The sequence below is a fragment of the Micromys minutus genome, assembly GCF_963924665.1.
Source record: "Micromys minutus genome assembly, chromosome: 30".
Classification (NCBI taxonomy): Eukaryota; Metazoa; Chordata; class Mammalia; order Rodentia; family Muridae; genus Micromys; species Micromys minutus.
The window spans coordinates 15,700,653-15,723,641 of record NC_137965.1 but is presented as its reverse complement, the minus strand read 5'-3'; the positions used below and the strand labels follow the sequence as shown (position 1 = coordinate 15,723,641).

General features: G+C 46.8%; 1 protein-coding gene across 1 annotated transcript in view; it reads left to right on the top strand.

Moving 5' to 3' along the window:
• Window positions 1-22,773, top strand: part of CNKSR3 (CNKSR family member 3) — a 90,679-nt gene extending 67,906 nt beyond the window's left edge. Inside the window, exons 6-13 of the mRNA XM_080941653.1 lie at window positions 2,165-2,284; window positions 3,823-3,882; window positions 7,705-7,773; window positions 8,199-8,345; window positions 13,207-13,331; window positions 15,379-15,587; window positions 16,133-16,222; window positions 21,288-22,773. Of these exons, the coding sequence (XP_080797779.1) occupies window positions 2,165-2,284; window positions 3,823-3,882; window positions 7,705-7,773; window positions 8,199-8,345; window positions 13,207-13,331; window positions 15,379-15,587; window positions 16,133-16,222; window positions 21,288-21,586 (1,119 nt within the window). The 3' untranslated portion in view covers window positions 21,587-22,773. The remainder of the gene's footprint in view (window positions 1-2,164; window positions 2,285-3,822; window positions 3,883-7,704; window positions 7,774-8,198; window positions 8,346-13,206; window positions 13,332-15,378; window positions 15,588-16,132; window positions 16,223-21,287) is intronic.
• Window positions 22,774-22,989: the final 216 nt, after the last annotated feature.

Below are 22,989 nucleotides of genomic sequence, written 5' to 3'. Positions count from 1 at the left end.
TTGGGTTTTCAATCTTAATTTAGATGGAAGAGTAAAGGTTGTTTAATGATATTTCTATTTGTGAAAATTCCTGTGCTTATTGGCTGTACTGAGGTCTCTGTTTCTGTTTGATTTTACTGTTGTTGTTGGTTTTATTATTTTTTCTCTGTTTGTTTTCTCTTCTGGAAAAATCATCATGGTGCAATTATGCACCAGCTGCTTAGTATGCAAGTCGGGGTGAGAATGATGTGCACACTTCATTGCAGAACTATTTCAATTAAAAAGAAAAACCTTGGCAAGAACTTTAAGATGGGGGAGCGGCATGTCCTATGACTATGTAAAGAACATTCTGGAAGGATTCATCATCACTTCCTCCTTTTGACACAAGCGGCCTGTGCCCTTTTGATAAAATCCTCCTCTTGTTTGGTTGAGGAATTTGGCAGTGAAACTGCTATAAATATATTTTTCCATAAATAGGGATGCTAAACAAAACGAGTGGAGTGTGAGAAGGTGCATTCTATGGGTTCTCCCCCTTGGAAAGCAAAGTCATGCTTTGGAATTTCTGGATGCCTGTAATCATTCGATTTTGGAAGGGTAGCTTCTCTGATTGCAAGAATACGTGCAAACTTCTGGTGGCCTGTGAAGGTGACCCCCTACCTGTGGGTTATCTCCTGTCTCTGTTGAGTTTCCGTGTCACAGCATAGTGAGGCATCAAGGGGTCATTGAGGCCATGGAACCAAACCAAAACAATAAAAATGTCAAGCCATGGAACTGAGACTTCATGGGGAAATCTAGGAGATCTGGGCTTCAGAGGAGATTTTAGATAGAAAACCAAAAGAGCTTACCGATGAAAAAGGAAAATAGTAGATAGACACCCTTAAAATCACAAGCTCTCTTCTGTGAGACTCACCTTGAAGACCACAGGTGGAAGTGGAAGATTTAAAAAAACCCCAGAGGAGATACACAGAGGGCAGATAAGCCCATGAAATATGTTCATTTGTGATTAGGGAATTGCAGACTGAAGCCAGGAGACAGCACGGTCAGCAGAGTGGGCTACAGTCCAGCACCGACAACAGTGGGTGTCAGCATCACATGGAACACTTGTTGCTCAGAGGGATGGAGAGTTGGAGAATTCAGAGGACGGTTTGTCAGCTAGTTACAAAACAGAGCATATTCTAACTGTATGGTCTACCAGTTGCTCTGTGGGGCGTTTACCCAAAGGAGCTGTAAATTTAATGTCAACAAAATCCGCCCTGAGTTGCATGTGATGTTTATAGCAGCTTTACTTCTAATTGCCCCAATGTGGAGGCAGACAAGCTGTCTTTTTGTAGGTAAGTGGATAAACACATATGGCATATCCATAACAGACTATTACTCAACAATAAGAAATGAGCTATCAAACTGTGGAAAGACACAGAGAAAACTTGATTGTACATTGTTAATCGAAATCAACCACTAAGGAAGAGCTGCATGCTGTATAATTCCAGCTGGTTGATATTCTACAGAAAGCAAAGCCATCGAGACAGTGGAAAGACAAACGCTGGCCAGGAGGCAAGGGCAAGGGAGAGCGAAATGGGTCATTGCGTTGAGCATGGAAGACACCACTGGCAATGAGATGGACCAGCTGAATGCTTTCATAAAGGATATAAAACATCAGCTGCACCATGAAAGTGAATACAGCGGAACGTTGTGGATTTAGATATTGGTTCAACAGCTATAAGAATATATAACACCATCTAGATGTTAATGATGGTAGGAGCTATGAAGAGAGGAAGCCTGGGAACCGTGTGTTTGGTGCTTGATTTCCTTCCCAAACCCTGAAAACCTGAAGTTTATTACAAGCAATACAACACCAACAAAAACTGATCTGGAGTAGTTAGATCAATATTTAGTATCTAAGAGAGCACAGGTTACATTAATAACCTGCCAGGTCGCTGGGACTTCTTGGATGCCAGTGGGGTTTCTTCCCGGCTTGTGCTTTACGCTGGTCATAAAATGCCATACCTTTTAGAAAGCTGAAACTGTAGCGACATTCCCGAAGACCGGACACTGAGTCCCGGTGCCAGGCGATCCTTGAGCTGAGCAGGATCGTCACGGCGAGTGCCACAGATTACACGTGAGGTGCATTGCTCTACAAACGAGCTTGAGATAAACCTGGTTAATGATTGAACTTCCTCAATTTCAGGTCAAGGTTTTAAATGGCATCTGTGACAAAACAGTACGCTCTACCACGGACCCTGTTATGAGCCAGTGCGCATGCCTCGAGGAAGTTCACTTACCAAACGTTAGACCCGGGGAAGGCCTGGTAAGCATCCTCTTGGTTTCCGGTACAGGCACTTACTAAAGCATTGAACTGTGGATATGATATGGTATGATATATCATATATTACATTTCATAAACTTTGCTGAGATGGTTATCTTTCAAGTGTAAAAATAAATGTAAATTTAAAATTGGACACCTCCCCCCCATGTTAAAATGATTTATTTTTAGGCCTTAGCAGTGCAAGGAAATATAAAACATTTCCACAAAGGAGAGATGGCCTGTGGGAACAAAACATCTATTCTGGAAGTCTCTGTCAGCACTTAAGATGGGTGTGAGAAGAGGCTGGTGGAAGGAAATGACTTCTAGGAAAATTTCAAAAATTTTCCTCTGTCCTCTGTCCATGTGGGGCATGGAATGGCCAGCTCTTGGGATCATGCAGGTCCTTCTCATAGGCAGCGAGGATTCCAGGTGATTCATTTGCAGAGCTACAGGAAGCCATGAGGCTCACTGGGCTTAGAGCCTCGGAGTCCAGAGCCTACAGTGGGCTTTCTCAGACAGGCCTGCCGGATGCCAGGTGTGCAGAGCTTGTACTAGGGCTGGTTGCAGCTGCTGCAGGCAGAGTCACCGATGTATACATTGTTGCAAGGAATTTTAAGGCAGTTTCTTAAATAGGAAAGAAAAACAAATCCCTGTCAACAAGGCTGAACCAGGAGGAATTCCTGGATGTGAGTTTGTAGCCAGGGATCGAGTCAGATCTGTTCCCTGAGTGGGATAAGACGGAATTGTCCTTTCCTACCATAGGGCCACCTCAGTGATGGCTGGGGGAGGGATGTACAGTTCTGAGGACAGAAGCACAGATTGAAGGACTTGGGAGGAAAGGTGGGAACATTGCGGGGTGTAGGTTTCAAAGCAGGACACATTCAGTATAGATGTCAGGTAAAACTACTGTTTTATCCCGTCTACCACCAGCGCTCTCCATCTCCCCTCCTCTCGTAATAGTTCAATTGGAACGTTTATATTTGGGCTGTGGAGCCATAGAGATATTTGCCTGGTAACTTGGTATTGTCCGAGTTTGCCTGAAGCTGTTTCCCATCCTCTGGCTTTCCCCAGCATGGAGCAATGCCAGTTACCATGTCCTGGTTCACACGCAGTAAGCATTACAATAGGCTCGAATAAGTCCTCCCAGGAGTACCTCTGATACCAGATGGAACCAACTGCATTGTTTCTCTGAGAAAAAGCAGTGGTCAGAGAAGAATAGCCCTTGTTTGTAATGCCTGACTCCCTGAGCAGGTCTGAACAAATGTCTTCATCCTAGAGTTGTGGCAGAATCCTGTGTGCCCAGTACATTATAACATCAAAGAGTCACCTGTCTACCTATCTGATCTCACCTACTAGTATTCAGTTATTAATGTCCTCTGCTTCCCCCCTTCTCCCTCTCTCCCCTCACCCCTTCCCCTCCCCCTCCCTCCCTTCCCCCTATGGATTGAGTTTCCTGGTGTTTTGGAAGCCTACAGGAGTACACAGTGTTGAGTGTTTTGAAAGCTGGAGTAAAGAGTTCCTATGTCTCTGCTTCTCCCTAGGGCATGTACATCAAGTCAACCTACGACGGATTGCATGTGATTACCGGAACCACAGAAAATGTGAGTGTGCATCCGTGAGGCGTAAAAGCCCTGTGTGCTTAGACACGCTTGACACAGCTCTGGGCTTTGGGGTTCAGTGTGTGCATGATGCTGTTGTGATGTGAAAGCTGGGGGTGGCTGGTTGTGTTTGTCCCAGCAGCTGATTGGCTGCTGCTTCTTACCAGCTGTTGTCAGTTAATGTTCTGGTTCATGTGCTGTGTCAAGTTCGGTTTGTTTTGTTTGTTTGTTTCTTTTCTTCCTTCCTTCCTTCCTGGTCCCTCTCTCCCTTTTTCTCCCCCCTCTTCCTCTCTCTCCCCCTCCCTCCCTCCCTCCCTCCCTCCCTCTCTCTTCCTTCCTTTCTTGCCTCCACTCTGGTGCTAATTACTCCCCTTGCACCATAGAGGTGCGAACCCCTAAGTATAAAAATAACGATCTCTGTTGTTGTGAGCCACTCACAGAAGAAGTGTAGCGCATGTTTCTGTACTTGTCTGTGTGTGCGTGCTCATGTGTATGGGTGTGCACGTGTGTGGAGGATAGACGTCAACACTGAGTGCTCTCCTCAGTGGCTCTCCTCCGTATTTCTTGATACCAGGCCAGCAAGGCCCGGGATTTGTCCTGCTTCTGCCTCCATAGCTTTAGGGTTACAGGAGTGAGCCTCAGTGTCTAGCTTTTTCCCTGGGGGGTTGGGGGCGGAGATCTGAAGTTAGGTCCCAGGCGTGCACAGAAAGCACTTTGCCCACTGAGCCATCTCCCAACCCTGGGCATATGAATTATCCTTTCAAACAGTGTGAATTTGGGGAGGGGGAAAGGTAGAGAGCTAGGTGAATGTATTTTTTCTTGCAACCCGAATTATGGATTGGGGACATTGGCATGAAGCAGGAGCATCTATTCTGGCGTTCCCATCCAGAACTGAGTAGAAACCACCTCAGAGCGGAAGTCAAGTTAAAGATGAAGCTCATTTAATTCCAGTGGCAGTCCATGTAAACATTATCCATTGCTTTAGTTTTCAACATGCATTTACCGAGGGCCTGGAATGTGCTAGACCCCGGGGCTAAGTCTTGTAGCTGAGAAGTAGTTATGATCTTACTTCTCAAAGGTGTACTCAGGGTGCCTTACTGCGATCGGTGGGCAGCTCCAGGCCAGCTCCTCAAGTGTCAGTGGGGGTAAGTGTCATTTCCCTTCGAGTCTTTGGATGAAGGTGGGCAGTGGTGGTCAGAGATCACGCACAGGTTTTCTGCTTCCACTTGCTCCCATCCCGTACTCCAGGCTGACAGAAAGCCAGCAGGCCCTTCTTAGCAGAGCCCTGCATGTTCTTAGAGCGACCCGGGCAGTCGGGGTCAAGCAGATCATTCTGTGTTGCTCTCTCTCTCTCTCTCTCTCTCTCTCTCTCTCTCTCTCTCTCTCTCTCTCTCTCTCTCTCTCTCTCTCTCTCTCTCTCTGACTTCTCTTTTGGATGTAGTGACCTTATTCAAGAGCCTGAACAGCCCCCTCTGTTCCTTAGCCTCCTCCCTTGGAAGAGGTGGGAACTGGTTGTACTTCAGAAGAATGGGACCCTTGTCCTTCAGGCCACCACCTTTCTGAGGGCACACCACAACGGGCATTGCTGCCGTAGTCCATCTCATGGTGAGGAGAGGCGAGTGCTCCTGACTTGGGCAAATTTTGGTATCGGCCTTTTTCTTTATCAATGTCCTGCCAAACACTCACTTGATGGGACATTTGAGAAATGCAGGTACGAGCATCCTTCAGGAGGGAGGTCAGGTGAGGACAACAGCTCCTGTGTTTTAAGATTGTCTGCCTATAAATGAGAACTCCTAGGCCATCTCTTATAAAATGATGCTTGCCCTAAATGAATCCTCAACTCCACAAGGTTAAGTGGATGGAGGGTGTTGGCAGGTTGCCAGGGTCAGACTTAACTTCAGGAGTCCAGAAAGCAACCAAAGTTTAAAAGCAACTGAAGAGGAAGAGGCTCTGGGTTGGTATCTTCCTCCCTGTGTTGAGCTGGTTGCTAGTCTTGGACGAAGCTTTGCTTGTTCTTGTAGCAACATAAGAGATGCTTTTGAAAATACCCAGCACAGTTACCTGAGCTTTCAGGTGATGAACCAGAGGCAGCGTTTCTGCAGTTTAACACCGCCTGCTAATTTCCTGTTGAGCCTGTTGCAGCAGCTGGGTGAGAAAACTCCAGCAAGTGTATTTTTGAGTCTGGTTGCTTGTCCTCATGTTCAGAGGTGCTATTTTGCCCTCAGATAACTGTAAATTGAAGTTTCACCCACTCGTATACGTTTCAAAGCTAATTATTGTGACCTAGAAAATGTTTAATTAGAAACCAAAGGTTTTATTTTTTTTCCCCTTCACTGTGTGATATGTCTTAAACAGAAAGAGTCTTAGTTCACTTCATGAACAAGGATGCTCTTGGCACGTTTGACAAGTGGCTTATCTCCTTTTATAGACTTTCTGTTGTTAGAAAGCAATAGCTGTCCGAAGGGACAAAGTGTACTTAAAAACAAGACTTATTTTATGTGCATTGGGGTCTTACCTGTCTGTGTGTATGTGTGGGAAGGGGCCAGTTTCTCTGGAACTGGAGTTACAGAGAGTTGCGAGATACTATGTGGGACTTGAACCAGGTCCTCTGGAAGAGCAGCCAGTGCTTCTAACTACAGAAACATCTCTCGAGCCCTACATTTTTCTCTTTTAAAAATCTTTCTCCGTGCACGATGTGTATATGATGTATATTGTGCGTGTGTGTGTATGATGTGTATATCAGTATATGTTCATTTGTGTGTATGTACCAATGTGATTGTAGATGTGTGTGTGTGTGTGTGTGTGTGTGTGTGTGTGTATGTGTTTCTGTGGGTATGCATGTGCCACTGTGTATGTATATGTAATGTAATGTATGCATGTATGTGTGTGTGTTATGCATGTATGTATCTATTCATGCATGTATGCATGCATGCATGTATGTGTGTGTAATGCATGTATGTATCCATTCATGCATGTATGCATGCATGCATGTATGTGTGTGTATGTAATGTATGTGTGTGTGTGGTGGTCAGAGGACAACCTTAGGTTTGCCTTCAACCTTGAGACAGGCTCTGTTTGCCACTGAGTACCCAGGGAGGCCTGGGAACTCCCAGATTCCTGTGACTGCCATTTATCTTACTATAGGAATACAGCGCTCGCATACACACACACACACACACACACACACACACACACACACACACACACACACCACACGCACGCAGTACTCTTGCTATGTTCAGCCTTACTGAGGCCCTGGGCACCTTCAGCCCCAATCCTGCTTAGCTACTGAGCCATCTTCCCAACTATCGATTCTTTTCTTTCTAAAGCCATGCTCATTTTTGAATATAACCTTCTGTTTCTGTTAACTTCTCATTTTAATAGGATCATGGTGATATGTAAAACAGGGTAGAGGAAAGACTTATGCTTGTAAGAATTACGAAGGTCTTTACAAGTTAAGCGGTTTGCCTACTTTTGCCAGGCGAATGCTGATGGGGAGAGTCATAAGGTTCTTTAGCTATTTATTTAACATTGGTAGGCGAGCTCGTGCCTTTAGTCAGATAACTATGTCAACTGTATACCCACACACTTCACAGTTTAGACAAACTCAGGTGTAGAGATAAGAGTGAGTGTCACCAACAGGATAACAGGATAATAATTATGTAAGGTTTTATACACCCAGAACCGTGGAGTACTTTGATACATAGTTTTTATTTTTTTCTGGAGGAAGCTTTATTTCTGTTGCTACTTCTTCTACAGAAGAAGGAACCAAAGGCAGGAAGAGAGGACTAAACCCCTAAGCCAGGTCTCTTTGTTTCTGTGCAGTCTCCTGCGGACAGATCTCAGAAGATCCACGCTGGTGATGAGGTCATTCAAGTCAACCGGCAGACAGTGGTGAGTTTGTTTATTGGGATATGATTTTTCCCTCCAGAAAATTTAATTACCTTTACGTTTAAAAATGTGTGTGTGCATGCACACATACACACATATGTGCAGATATGTGCCGGAATAGGGCATCAGATATCCGAGAGCTGTAGTTACAGGCAATTGTGAATCACCCAACATGGATGATTCAAACTCCTAATCCCCTGTAAGAGCAGCTAATGCTCTTAATGGCCGGGCCATCTCTACGACCTCTATATTAAAAATAATAATAATGCAATTTGTACTCTTGTGTTCTCAATGGGGCATTGCAAAGCTGAACATACTTGCATTCACCTCTTTGCTCCTATCTTGAATTTCCTTGAGCTAGGTTCACTGGTTAGATGATCTTCATGGCTCATGACCAAGCCCCCTCTCTTCCTTTTTCCTCCCTCAAGGTTGGGTGGCAGTTGAAGAATCTGGTGAGAAAGTTGAGAGAGAATCCCACGGGCGTGGTCCTGCTGCTGAAGAAGAGGCCCACGGGCTCGTTCAGCTTCACTCCGGCCCCGCTGAAGAACCTGAGGTGGAAGCCGCCCCTCGTGCAGGTATCTGTGGCCATCGTGGATTGCGGCAAAGGTCTTTGAAAAGGGGATTAAAAGTGGAGGTGATTGGTTTTCGGAGCTGGTTTGCCAGTCACTGTTCTTCAGTCCTGCTCGCAGGAAAACAAACTCCAGGTCTTTGCGGAGCAGTGTGGTAGCCACCGGCCGTCTGTGACTCTTTAAATAATTAAGGTCGGTTCAGTTTCTCCATCGCACCAGCTAGGTTCCAGGAAGGCACAGGCGGGAGGTTGTTGGGGCTACTTACTGGAGCATGGTCACTCAGAGGCTGCTCTGTCACTGAAAAGCCCACCCCAGCATGAGTGACAACTCACCAGAGCTGCATCCTTAGCATCCCTGACATGTCAGGCGGAGTGTCTCTTCTCCCCAACAACCACTACTTCTAATGTCGGGGGAAATTCTTGTAACGCTCAGGAGTATCCAGACCTTTGTGTGTTTTCTTTACTTTCTGACTCTTAGGAGCCCCCTCCTTCTTCTTGTAGGAGGAATGCTTCAGCTGTGGGGTGATAGCAGTTGGCACTTAGTGCAGGGCACACAGCTTTTACCTGATGGTAGCACCCCTGTGCTGTCTAGCATGCTTAGCAGCACTTGGTGGCGGGTCAGGTGGGTTAGAGAATTGAGCTCTGTCGGTCTTGGGAAGTGGCTGTACACTGATGTTTGGGCACAGTTCAGCATCTCCAGCCCATGCTGGTATATAAGAAGCAAACCAACAGCAGGTGGGTTTTATTACTTTATTGTCTCAGCTGAGGCTGAGTGGCCCAGAGGCGCCTCCCCACCCCTCAGCAAACCCCTTTTAGCCACAGTTTCTTCCTTTCAATAACACTGTAAACCTTTTGGCTTTGTTTTTAGGAAAGGTACTCAAGCCAAATGTGGTGATGCATGCCCTTAACACCTTAACAGGAGTGTATCCCTGTGAATTCATGGCCAGCCTGGTCTACTAAGTGAGTTCCAGGCTAGCTAGGGCTATAAAGTAAGACCTTGTCTCTAAAAGGTCCTTAAATCTTAGATCTATCTATCTATCTATCTATCTATCTATCTATCTATCTATCTATCTATCTATCTACTTTTGCATCTTCATGTAAAGGGTGCAGGACTTTGGAGCTGTGCATCTGCGTGCTTTGTGTTTCGGTGTATACTGCGGGTGTATCCATAGGAGTAGAAACCAGAGTGGAACGCACCAGCACCAAGCAGAGGCCAGAGCATGTGGGACACATGACTAAGTCACTTAGCTTTTAAGACGGAAGAGAGGTGGCTCAGCAATTAAAAGCATTAGCTGTTCTTTCAGAAGACTCAGGCGCCATGCCCAGCACCCACACCGCAGCTCACGCCTTCTGCAACTCCAGTTCAGGGGAATCCGATACTTTTTGTCTGGTCTCCACGGCGCTCAGACAGGCATGCAGAAAAACAGTCCTATGCATTAAATCAAGTGCAGGAAGAATGAGCTGACGCGTAAAATACGAGCACAGTGAGCGCAGCATTTTAAGATCTGCGTGTATTGTCGTCGACGCGTGCGTGACTCCACACGCCTGTGTTTGTGGTGAAAATATTTCAGTCTCCCCTTGGCAGTTTTCAAGTATACATGTGTTAGCTGCTGTCATCATGAGAGCAGACACGAGAGAGCCGTGGGAGAGAGCCTGGTAGGGACTGCGTAAGTGAGGTCCCTCTTGCTGGTGGGGTCTGGCACCTTCGGCTGGGATGTGGGTGGCATCTGCAGGTGAGGGTGGGGCTCACTCTTCAAACCCATGCACCCCCACAGCTTGGGTGCACTGCCTGCAGGCAGTTGTGATTTCTTCCAAGTGAGCTTTAAAGGCAGATGCTGCAGGGGAGGAGGAAAGCAGAGAAAGAAAGGACAGACCCAGCCGTGGCCGCTCTGCAGGACAGAGGGTCCAGCTGTCGGCCAGCTGCTGAGGGCCATTCTCTACAGAAGGGGTGACTCTGGGCTTTTGGCTCAGTTGATTGAGATCCCAGGATGGGGGCCCTGAGTTGCCTTCAAGGCCCCTCAAACTCTCTGGAGCTGAAAATGGTAGGTAAAGTTGAGCTAATGTAATAGCAGAGATAGGGTACCAGGCTAGAGGGCATGGACTTCACCCTCAGGTGGCAGGTTGACACCTAGTTTTATGTTCTTATCTGTGTTGCCACCCGCCATGTCTGTTGTTGCCATGACAAAGATTTGTAGGCTGAGTGGTTGAGGTTCAAGGCCAAGGTATCTGCAGGGTTGGGCCCTGCTAAGACCTGACTCTCTGGCTTGGAAATAGCCACCTTTTGTCTCTCTGTCTTCCCACGGTCCTCCCTCATTCTTTACGTCACACAGATGAGGTTGGATTGAGCGCATCCTAATTTCCTCATTTCAACTTGACCCTGGCATACAGACACAGTTGCGTTTGGAGGTACCGGGGCAGGGGTCACAGCACCCCAACATAGGAATTTTGAGGGGGTAGTGTGTGGACCCAAGAAGCACCATATAGGGGGCAACCATGGGGGCAGCTGTGTATGTGCAGACGTGAGACCATCGATGACTTTGTGATGAGTGACGATTGATTTCCAACTGCTTCAGCACCGCATGGGTACACATGCCATCTCTGAGTGTTGGATGAGAGCGTTAGGCTCTACCTAAGCCCTCAATTTCACAGTTGCTGCTGCTGAATATTAGAGAAGGCCCCTGGGCAAGCATGACAGCAGGCCTAGGTAGGGGAGAAGCAGATGTCACATAGGTAGGAAACTTGGCATAGACAAGAAAGCCAAGAAGGAGCCATCATGAAAGAGAAATGGCAGGTGCTCTGAGCAGGGCAGAGTTTGACACAGTGACAGGAAAATCCACATGTGTCTAGATCATAGGGAAGGTTAGGTATAGCTAGAGGCTAGCTCCTCCCTTTTAAGACTTATTTATTTATTTTATGTATGTGAATACACTGTCTCTCTCTCTTCAGACACACCAGGAGAGGGCATCAGATCCCATTGCAGTTGGTTGTGAGCTACCACATGGTTGCTGAGAATTGAACTCAGGACCTCTAGAAGGACAGTCAGGGCTATTAACAGCTGAGCCATCTCCCCCTCATCCCTTGACTTTTCGGAAATAGACTTTGGAAGGGGCGGGCTTCCATTTTCTCTTTCTTAATGGCAATGAGGGGCCGGGGAGACATGACAGCACACTTAATTCTTTTCTGACCCAGGGAAGTAACCACCATGAAGACGTAGAAGCTCCCGTGCACCTCAGCTACCAAATGCTTGTGCTGCGAGCGTACACACCGGCAGACCGGATCGCAGGCTTGCTCAGCTCCTGACCCTGGGCGTTTCCCCTCAGTCTTCAGTGTCCATTACTCCTGGATGCTCAGCAGTCTGGGGAGGGGTTCCATCTCATCCTTCTCAATACCTTTAGTGTGTCCTTTCCCGCGACACATGGCCACCATTCCGTGTTTTAGGCTGCATCCTGACAGATGAGGGTTTTCCTAAACAAAAGTCATTCTTGATGCTGGAATTTGGGGGTTGTGGGGATGTCTGACAGGAGTGCTCCCAAGGGTCTGGATTTTGGCCATGTTTCCACACAATGATTTATTGGATATCAATGAATTCCATACTGAACTGGATTAATGGCTCAGGTTGGGAGATGATCCTAGAAGACAGGAAGATCCCATACCTCTACCTTCGTATCCCTTCTGAGTGTAGCTGTCACTTTGACTCTCTAGGTGACCATAGTCCCATCCCCACTAACTTCCGTTGTATCCATTGAAACCTGAAGTTAAACGGAAGTACTTCCTTCCCTCCCAGTGTCTAGCATGGATTTGCTGGCCTCCATCAGTGGTTCCCATACTAACTGTGAGGACCCGGCTGGTCCTTTCTTAGCTGGAGCTGGTTGGTCAGTGTCATTGTTAATTACAGAGGAAACAAGGTAAAAGGGCTCAGAGGGGATTTGAGAGCATAAGTCCTTTATGCATGTGCAACACTTACATAAGCCAGCCAAAATCTCAGCAACTCTGGAAGTCTTAGCACTGTGGGGAGCCACTGGCAGCTGCTGGCTGCTAGGGGGGAGGGGTCAGTCTTCCTTAGGGATGCCGGCCCTGACAGACTCCGCACGCTGCTGCAGATGGTCCTGTGCCCATTCACATTCAGGCAGTACTAAGTGGCCATAAACCTAGAGGCCTGCTGGTGAGGAGAGCAAGAATTTGAGAGGAAAAGAAGGGGAACGGGTATAGATCGGATCCAAACATGGTCACGTACAAACATTGAATATTTAATGAAAATGTCAGTCTCTTGATATCGGTAATGTAATTAAAGTTGAAGTAAGAATTTTATTTTTAAAGTTAATTTATACGTGAGTGTTTGTGCGGTGGGCACCCATTGCTAGATTCAACAGAGCTGTATATTTGCTGTGTGGTGAGCATGTCCCATGCCCTTCATATGTGTTACCGTGGTTACCACAGCTACCCAGCTGAATAACCATCTTGTTCCCATTGATTACCGATGTATAGACGAGGCACTGAATTTGAGCGAGCTGCCTCAGCAGGCTAGCCAGGATCACACCCACAGCCCAAGGCCACACTCCCAAATCAGTGGGAAACTGCAGAATACTCAGCCTGCAGGATGTCGGTTTTACAGAGGAGGAAACTGAGGCACGGGGGTTTTAAGTGGTTTTCCTAAAGCTAGAGTTAAAACCCCGTGGTGTCTAAGTCCTCTGTGAGCTGATCGATTCATGGAAGCACGAACACTGCCCCAGCTTAGTACCAGTGAGATCGTGGGCGAGCTCAGCGTCTGCGTGTACCCCGCCTTGCTCTGTGTGGGGTGGAAGATGACATCAAGAGTAATCTCCACGTTGACCTCTGTTTTTTCACTCTGTGTGTGGCTCTTGTTGCAGACTTCACCCCCGCCCACCACAACCCAGTCCCCAGAGAGCACCATGGATGCCTCCCTGAAGAAGGAGAAGCCAGCCATCTTGGACCTGTACATTCCTCCCCCACCCGCTGTTCCCTATTCTCCCCGGTATGTTAGCTGCCGTTTCTCAAGTGGATTGCCAGCTGCTGAGTGGGTCGATGTGGAACCAGGGCTGGGTGGGTCTCACACGGGACTTGAAAGTTATACTTTTGGTGGGGAGGAATGCCAACTTCCGTAAACTTGTGAAAAGTTTACAGAAGTCTGTGCTTTTGGGGCCTTGGGTGGGGCTGCTTTGGGATCCCTGGACACACTTATACACACACATACAGATGTAGATACACACGATACATATATACCGAGGCACACATATAGATGCACACATACATACATCTACACATAGATACACAATACACATTCATAAATGTATACACTTACATATATACAAACATACACACATACATACAGATCCAAGCACACATATACATATACACAATGATGCACACACACCATAGCACTCTGAAAAATTGTGAGGTGATATGAATTAAAGTGTGTGTGAGCAAGGCGCATGTGTGCTCTTGTTATCAGTTCTTGGTTTGTGTCTTACCTGTGATGTGACGTAGCAGAGTGGTCACAAGGAGGACATTTGTAACTAAGGTGTGTGCTCTAGGCTAGCTCACATGGGCTCACATATGGACAAATGCTGGCAACACTAGAAATGTCACTTCTATTCAAAATACACTTCAGTGAGGGGCCAGGTTACCTCTTGACACAAACAGACTTGGTCCTGCCTCTGATGCCATCCAGGGTCTCACTGACCTGGTCAAACACAAACCAAGAAGAACGCCTTATATGTCACAAGGCAGAGTTGGAGCAACAGTTGCTCATTTGTCCCTGTTTATCAGAGGCTTTGCTACTTTATGCTTTCTTGCCTGGGGACAGAGCAGCTGCCCTGTGGCTTCCCTCGGCTTACCCAGAATGAATGACTGTGTAATCATTTACCTCTTGTGCAGTGATCAGCGGCATCTGGTAACAAGTGGACCTTGTCCCCGATTCACTGTGTTCTATGGTGCAGATTCAGAGTGGGTTAAAGCTGCAGGAGATGTTGTCATTTTACATGGGGACATTATAGGCCAAGGCTTGGGTCATTGTGTCAGGACTGTAGGGCTGGAACCTCCAACCCCTAGTGTTCTCTGGGTTTCAATGACAGTGTCATTGAATGTGTACTGATAAGTGTACCTATAAGAAAGGTGCTATGTCCATAGGAAGGAAGGGAGCTGAGACTTTAAAACCCCTTTGGGGGGGGCGCATATGGTTGTACATATACACATAAGCCACCAGTGAACATCCCGGAGGTATGAGAAATAATCAAGGATTGAGATAAACAAGGCAGGACTCACAGAAGCTTGTGAGCTGAGGTTATAGGGTGAGTTCAAACTGTAGAAGGCAGATTCTGAGAAGCAGAGGCCACATGGCTAGCAAGCACTCTCTGGGGGATGTCCCTCAGGCTTCACTGCCCAACTTGTTCTGTATTTTGCCTACTTGGCTTCTACCGATTACCTCCCAGAGCTTGCCAAATACAAAGAAAGAATTGTCAGCGTGGTAAACTTGGGCTCAGTAAAAACCGAGTTCCACTGTATACTGAACTTTAGGAAGGATAGCATGGAATTGCCGACCCACTTAGCCTTTTACTGAGTTCAAAAAGAGTCCTTCTTTGGTTTTGGGGAAGCACCCTTTACAGTGTTGAACGAATTTTCAGATCTAACAACTTCCATACACATCAAGCGTCTCAGGCAGCGAACCTGCTCTTGCTTGAGAAAAACGGTGCTGTAGCTCACGCCTCAGCTGCGGACTCCTGTCATGAACAGATTTACCTGGAGTATAGTATGTGGGGAAAGCAAGAGCTGTGTTTTCATGGTGTATATGTTCTGTGTAGACATGCGTGACCAGAAGGCCATGTTTGCCTGGACTTAACAGGTTCGTGGCGTTTGTTCTTTAGTGGGGGCGTCTGTGTGTACTTGAAGGGGTGACTTACAAAGTAGTGCTTCTTCTCCAGTGGGAAGGAAACGTGTGCCCATGGTAGCTGGGCCCGTCTAGTTGGCTCTTCAGCAAGAGAGCTGCTCTGTGAACACCCTGATCACCACACACTGTCTTCCAGGGATGAGAATTCGAGCTTTGGCTACGGAGGACACGGTAGGAGTAAACAGCCACTGCCTGGGCGCAAAGGTTCCGAGTCCCCTAACTCCTTCCTGGACCAGGAGAGCCAAAGACGCAGGTTTACCATCGCAGATTCCGATCAGCTGCCCGGGTATTCGGTGGGAACCAATGTTCTGCCCATAAAAATGAGAGGGAAGACACCGTCCTATGGTACGTTCTCCTGCGCCCATCGTACCCTGCTGGCTCTTCTTCTTCCCCACCCCTTCTTTATTTGGGGCTCTGGCATGAACTTGGCAGTCTCTGAAGGTGATGTAAGGAAAGCATAAACCTCAAAGAAATTCTAAGTATGAGCCCCTTGTTCATCTGGCTGAAGCAAAGCCTCGTTGAGCCCTTTCTCTGCCTGGCATCAAAGCCCAGCTGGGTGAGCTCACGTTACTGGTTTAACTTTGGCATTGCAGACTCAGACTCAACATGCCTCTAGCCTGGTGGCTTTCAGTGTCGATGTGGGGCTTGTCACTGCTTGTCACTTCTATTTAAGTGGGCATAGCTGTGTGTGTGTGTGTGTGTGTCTGTGTGTGTGTGTGTGTGTGTGTGTGTGTGTCTGTGTGTGTGTGTGTGTGTGTGTGTGTGTGTATGCATGTGTTTTTTTTTTTTTTTTTTTTTTTTTTTTTTATGGGGCTAGGTTATAAGTGGAGGGAGGGACTGTCTAAAGTTGATAATGTCACTCACCTGGCTTCACCGTCTGGTTTCTGCAGGCAAACCCCGGCCTCTGTCCATGCCTGCAGATGGGAACTGGATGGGGATTGTGGACCCTTTTGCTAAACCTCGAGGTCATGGGAGAAAAGGTATGTTTCATCTAAGCAAGCCAAAAGTGCTGAATGGTGTTGGTTGACCCAGGTCACCCCACGCTTTATTCCTGAAGGTGATATTCCTAACTGGAGACCCCTCCTAGCTCTTCAGAGGCTCAGCTTGTCATTAGTAACCCAGGCCTGCTGAAGGGCCCCGCAACACAGCTTGTTTCTAGAACGGAAAAGTACCTTCCTTCTTAGCAGTTGTGAATCGAGACAGCATCCTGGCTTTCTAAAAGGCTCTGGACACAGCAGATCCACTTTTTAAGCAAAGCATTTATTAAAGATTCTTGGTTACATGACTTTTTTTAAACTTGATTTTTTTTTAAAAATGAACAAATAAATCCTCTTTAAATTATTAAGGCATAATGTCTGAAAATTGTTTTTAATTCACCCTGCAATCAGCTATTTGTTATTACACTAGTCTTGAAGGAGATATTTTAAAATATTTTTATCTGCTGGGCACAGTTGTGTATGCCTTTAATCGCATCTCTTTCAAGGCAAGGACATGCAGATCTCTGACTTTGAGGCTAACCTGGCTTACATGGTGAGTTCTAGGCTAGCCAGGTTTGCATAGCAAGACCCTGTCTCAAGAACAAAAACAAAACCTTTACCCAATTTGCCAGACAGGCTCAGATTCCCAGCACTGGGTGGAAAATGACCACATTGCTTTTGTCATGTTGAAACAGAACAATCGAGGAACAGATGGGGTCTGGGCTGTGAGGCCTAACCTTCTGAGCAGGCAACTCCCAACATCTCCTAGGTAGCTCTTGTCAGCTGTGTACTTGGACCATCTGTTTTTTTTTTTACCAACAGGACAGAGGGACAAAACAACAGTCTCACAGTCTCTGGTTTCTAAAGCTCGAGGCGGACGGAAACAAGTCTTAGCAGTAGTCAGCAGGTGGCAGGGCTGGCCTTGTTTAGATTTAAGATGCTGACGTACTTCTTGCCATTGCATGTATGGATCTAGACTGTTCTCTTTCCTCTATGGAGAGGTGGAGTGCAGGGATTGGGGCTTATGAGAACTCGCTGACAGCTCTAGAAGTGTCTCTGCACACGGCTTAGGAAGTCAAATAGTAAAGGTTGCTGAGATGGATGTATAATACTTGGTGGTTTTAACTTGTTCAGAATTCTCCATTAGTCACCACAATCTAATCACAGAATATTTTCATACCTTATAAAGCTTTCTGTACCTGGCAGCCTTCATGGCTAATTCTGCCTCTCTCAGTCCCCGAGAGTCCCTGGTCCATGAATTTGCCAATTTTGTAAGTAGACGTATGCAGTATATGACTTTTTTTTTAATTCCCACAACGTAACAGGATATTTCTCAGATGTGAACAAGGGACACACAGGCAGGGGATACATCAGGGTGAAAAGATTTGGGTCAGAAATGCCGGGAGACAGGAGGCTTTCATTAAGAACTCCCCATGATTTTAATGACAATGTTTGCCGATTCAGGGACGTGTCTGAGCATTCTTTTGTGAGGCTGTGTTTTCTTCCTAGTCTGAAGCACTTGACTTTAAAGCATTTTTACTTCTAGAACAAACTCTGATAGTTAGAACCATTATATATTAGCTTTTCCTTTTAAATGTGTGTGTGTATGTATGTATATATATATATTAAATTATATATATAATTATTTTAAACAATTTTAAAATTTAAGTATATTTTGACCATACCCTCCCCCCTCCCATGTCCTTCCATGTCCTCTCCTGCTTCTCACCCACCCAGGTTTAAACTGTTTCTCAAAAACAAAAACCAAATACAACAATTCCCCCTAAACCAAGAAAACAAAATAAAACCATACTCAGAAAGGAAAAAAAAAAAAAAAAAAGAAACAGTACCAAACTGTAATCAAATAAAAAGCACACATAGAAAAACTGTAGAGTCTGTTATGTTAGTCAAGTTTTCCTGAACGTTCGACCTGTTCTGTATTGGGTGATTGATACAACATCTCCTCCTCTCCTCCCCTTCCCTCCCCCTCCCCTCCCCTCTCCTCTCCTCTCCTCTCTTCCCCTCCCCTCCCTTCCCCTCTCCTCCCCTCCCCTCCCCTCCCCTCCCTTCCCCTCCCCTTCCCTTCTTTCCTTCTTTCCTAATTCATTCATTCATTCATTCATTCATTCATTCATTCATTCATAATTTCTTATTTATTTTATGTATGAGTGCTCTATCTGTATATACACCTGCATGCCAGAAGAGGGCATCAGATTCCATTACAGATGGTCGTGAGCCACCATGTGGTTACTGGGAATGAACTCAGCACCTCTGGAAGAGCAGTCAGCGCTCTTAAACGCTGAACCATCTCTCCAACCCCCATTCCTTTCTTCCTTCCTTCCATTCATTTAAAAGATAGAAAAAAAATTAAATGTAAGGTTAATAAAAAATTATCTCTAAGTGTAAGATTAATAAAAAGTCATCTCATTGAAGTTGGACAAGACAAACCAACAGCAGGAAAAGAGCCTGAGAGAAGGCACAGGAAACAGAGACACGCTCATTTGCACACTCAGGAATCCCATAAAAACACCAAAGGAGAGGCCTGCTGCCTCAGTCTCTGTGTGGATCACGTTGGTTTAGAGGGACTTGGCTTTCTTGGTGCCCTCCATCCCTCTGGCTCTTACTCTCTTCCCGCCTCCTCTTCTGCGGGGTTCCCTGATCTCCAAGGGGAGGGATTTCATGTTCCAGGGTCCGTCAGTCTCTGTAGTCAGTGTCTGGCTGGGTGTCTATCCTTGTTCCCGTCTGCTGCAGGAGAAGCGTTCCTGATGAGGGTTGAACAAGGCACTAAGCAGAGAATCACTAGGACTCACCGGTCTCTGGGGAGGCAGGGAGAGAGACACATTTTTTCCCCCATCTTTGCTTTATTATTTTAAGTGGGGTGATGGACATAGAAAGGTAAAAAGTTCCGGCTCTCTGGTGCTGCTGGGCCATTGTGTTAACTCTTGGTCGCTAAAGGAGCCTGGATATATTAGCCACTTCATGTCTTGCGGCTGGAAAACCTGACGGAAATGACTTGGGAGAGAAACGTTTATTTGGGTCACAGTTTCAGTTGGTCACGTGGAGAAAGCATGGCGGGAGGCTCTGACCGTGGCAGGAGGAGCTTGAGGTGGGAACAGCTGGAGCCAGGAGCTGGACTGCACCGCTCAAAAGCTCACCCCTAATGACCGCCTGCCAGCCGGGTCCCACCTCCTAACGCAAGCTCCCACAGTTCCTCAAAGCAGCAGCAGAAGCCAGGGCACTTACACTAAGAACAAAAGCCCCAGGGAACATTGCACAATCTGACCACAGCATTCCATCCCTGACCTCTAAGCCTCGGTGCCACCTTATAATACACAAGGTATCTATCTGTGCCCGCTCATCTTAGTAGTTCCAATGCTGTTTGGAAGTTCACGCTATTTGGAGACCCAGATACAACTCTGTGAGCCTCTGTCGACATCAAAAGGGAGGTATTCAACTGCAGAGTAAACATTCCAGGACAGCACGGGACTAAAACCTAGCCAGACAAATAGGTCGAACTCCACGTCTAACCCTCAAAAGCATAGTTATGGGTACATGCTTCAAGGTGCTTGGGCATCTCGCTCCGTAGCCCTGCTCTGATTGCAGGCACGTGGCTCTGTATGGTACTTGCAGCCTTCCTTGGAAGATGCTCTTCAGCATTCTGGGGTCTCCACTACAACTTAGGTTCCACATTCACAGCTCCACTTACTGACATGTCGGGAGCTCCCTGCAGGGAATTCTATTATATTATACACTGGCTATCCTCACAGTCTCTCCGTTAAAATCCAAATCTGTGGGCAAACTCTCATGACATAATGCTTATGTCTCTGAGCCATATGGACAGCACTGAGTTCTGCAGCTGGAGGAGTATCTTGCCCATGTTGAACCCCAGTTGCAGCAACCTCTGCGTACTAAGAAAACACCCTAGGGAGCCCCTTTCCTGCATGGTGCCTTGGGAGGCAGCTAACTTAAAATTGTATGTGAATGTGTGCATGTGCAGAAGTGTGTTTATCTGTGTGTCTGTGGAGGCCTTGTGTATGTATGTGTCTTGGGTATGTGCCTGTGCGTGTGTTTGTGTGTGTGTGTGTGTATGTATGTATGTGGTGTGGTGTGCACCAGTGTGTGTGTGTGTGTGTGTGTGTGTGTGTGTGTGTGCATGCTTTGAGTATGTGTATGTGTGTATGTATGTGGTTGTGTATATGTGTTTGTGTTTGTTGTATCTGTGTGTGTGTGTGTGTGTGTGTGTGTGTGTAGATAGGTGCCAGAATGGATGTTGAAGCTAAAGGACAACCTGCAGGAGTCAGTTTTTCCTTCCACCATGTAGGTATCAGGACTTGAACTCGGTGGCAGGCGTCCTCACCTCCTGAGCCATTTCACAAGCTTTTTATTTATTTATTTTTCTTTTAAAGGAAGGTTCTGAAAATGGGTTTTCAGCTTGACACCCCAAAGCCTTTGCTGGGGAGGTCAGTGTACCTTGAGGGTGTTCTCTAGGCAACTCATCACCCCAGCACACACTGCGTGGCTTCTTTTGGGGGTTTGTCTAACAGCCAGGGAGGCTCTGCTCTGCCTGCAGCTGCAAACAAACGCTCCTCTTTTTCGGGTCTGTGCTCTGCTTTAGCTCCCCTGGGCTTTACACTTTAGTGAAGAATTTTGTCTGTGTTCTGCCTGTTCCTGAGGCTAAACTCAGGAGTGAGAGAATTGGTCGGGAAGGGAGAGTTCAAGACTGTCCAGCACTCGGGCTGTGGGGCAGCCCTCGCTCCCTGCTTTGAGCCATGTTTACAGTGAGAGTGGATATGATCTCCAGGGGACCGCCCATCGTGGGATAGGTCTTCTAGGCCAGGCTCCACAGCCTCGCAGCACAGTGCGGCCACAGACATGCAGTCAGTACCTGAGTCGGCAGTGGAGAAATGTCATTTCTCATCGAACCATAAAGCTGATGTTCTCTTTGACGCACCAAGGGTCTTTTATGGGTCTTTGCAGGGCAGAGAGCTGGGTATGTGTTCGCTTGCAGCACCGCGTTCGATCTGGGAGTTCTCGTTCTGATAGACTCACGGTCTTTGTTTGGAAACAGGGGAAGATGCCCTCTGCCGATACTTCAGCAATGAGCGGATTGCGCCCATCATTGAGGAAAGTGCCTCTCCTGTGTACCGGTTCTCTAGGCCCCTAACCGAGCGGCACCTGGTGCGGGGTGCGGACTACATCCGAGGGAGCAGGTGCTACATCAACTCCGATCTCCACAGCAGTGCCACCATCCCATTCCCCGAGGAAGGGCCCAAGAAGAAATCGGCCTCCTCGTCGGCCAAGGCGTCTTCTGGGGAGCCGTCGCTGTTCGCCAGCTTGCTGACTCGCCTCAAGCTGTTGACTCACTGAGGTTGCTGCTCCTCCAGCTTCCTGCCTGTCTCCTGCTAGCAAGTGCCTTCTTCCTCAGTGGACAGCCTCTTCAGACTTCACCCACAGTGCTCCACGGCGACCTTACTTCATTCCTTTTTTTTTTTAAGGTTGTAAACAGCCGTTCCTGGAATTTTGAAGTCACCAGAGGGCAGCAAATCCAGCGGATCTTAGGTGCTGTTTGTGGAGGCAGAAGGAAAGACGGACAAGGCACGGCCTATTTAGTTTCTCCTTACCACTGTGGGGACACGGAGACATATTCTTTAAAGTGTGTGTGGGCCAGACAACCTAATGTCAGGAATTGGCGGAATTGCTCACTTTCGTTTTCTTGCGCACCGGGGACTAAAATTGATGGGTTTTGTCACGTAGATATTGTTGGTTTGTGGTCCAACTTCTGTATCTGGAAAAAGCCGAAGGAGAAAAACTTGTGTTTTGATTTATTTTTTTTTTAAGCTCTAGAACATATTTATAAGTGCTGCGGAGTGAAGTGTGTGAGGCTCTTTGGAGCAGGGCTAACCTGTAGATCAGCTGTGAATGTGCTCCCCCCCTTCAGTAACAGCCTCCACGTAGGTGAGCCAGTACATTCACAGGCGTGCATTGATGGGACTCAGCATATACAAAGAAGTAACGTGTGTTTTTTTTTTTTTTTGTGAGAGGTGTTGCAGTTGTGTGTGTTGGTCAGCGAGGGAACGAAGCTGTAAGATTTGCTACAGCCAAAGTATCGTTCAGGAAGCTGAAGCAACCAGATTAGAGTTGTGAGGCATTGGTCAGTTTGCAGTGTTGGCCTGTTTGATGTCTGTGTCCCGAAGGGGGGGGGGGGGGGCTATGGTCCTTCCCAGGTGTACACATTTTTGCTAATTAGAAATATCTTGGAAAGCCTTGTGGTCAACTAGCATCAGGTATTTTGAAAACGTGTGTCTGGATATTAACTCTTGTTTAAAACCGAATGTACAATATTTTGCTAGAATGGAAAAAACCCTATCTTGTTAATTTAAGTGTTTTAAATAGAGTTGTATATTTTTCTTACTCTTAGTCACATGTAACTGAAATATTTCTGTTTTGCGTCATACGTGAAACCTGAGGAAAGGAGCATTAAGTGTTTTCAGATTTACAAGTGACCCAGTGTGGCCGCCGGCAGCATGGGCGCTCATATTAAAGACCGAAATAAATCTTCCCAAGAATTTTGGGATTTTTTATGAATTTGTGGTAGGGGAGCTAAAGAAGCAAACGTAAGTGAACTACAGAAAAGGAATTTTCCAAGGTCTTCTTAGGCGGAGCTGTAGCCCGGTATCCACATACTCTCCTACACCCTGGGGTTGTTCACTCACTGGCCTGAAGTAAGTGGATCACTTGAGTTAGTGAGGCTCCCCTCCCCCATCTTAAAT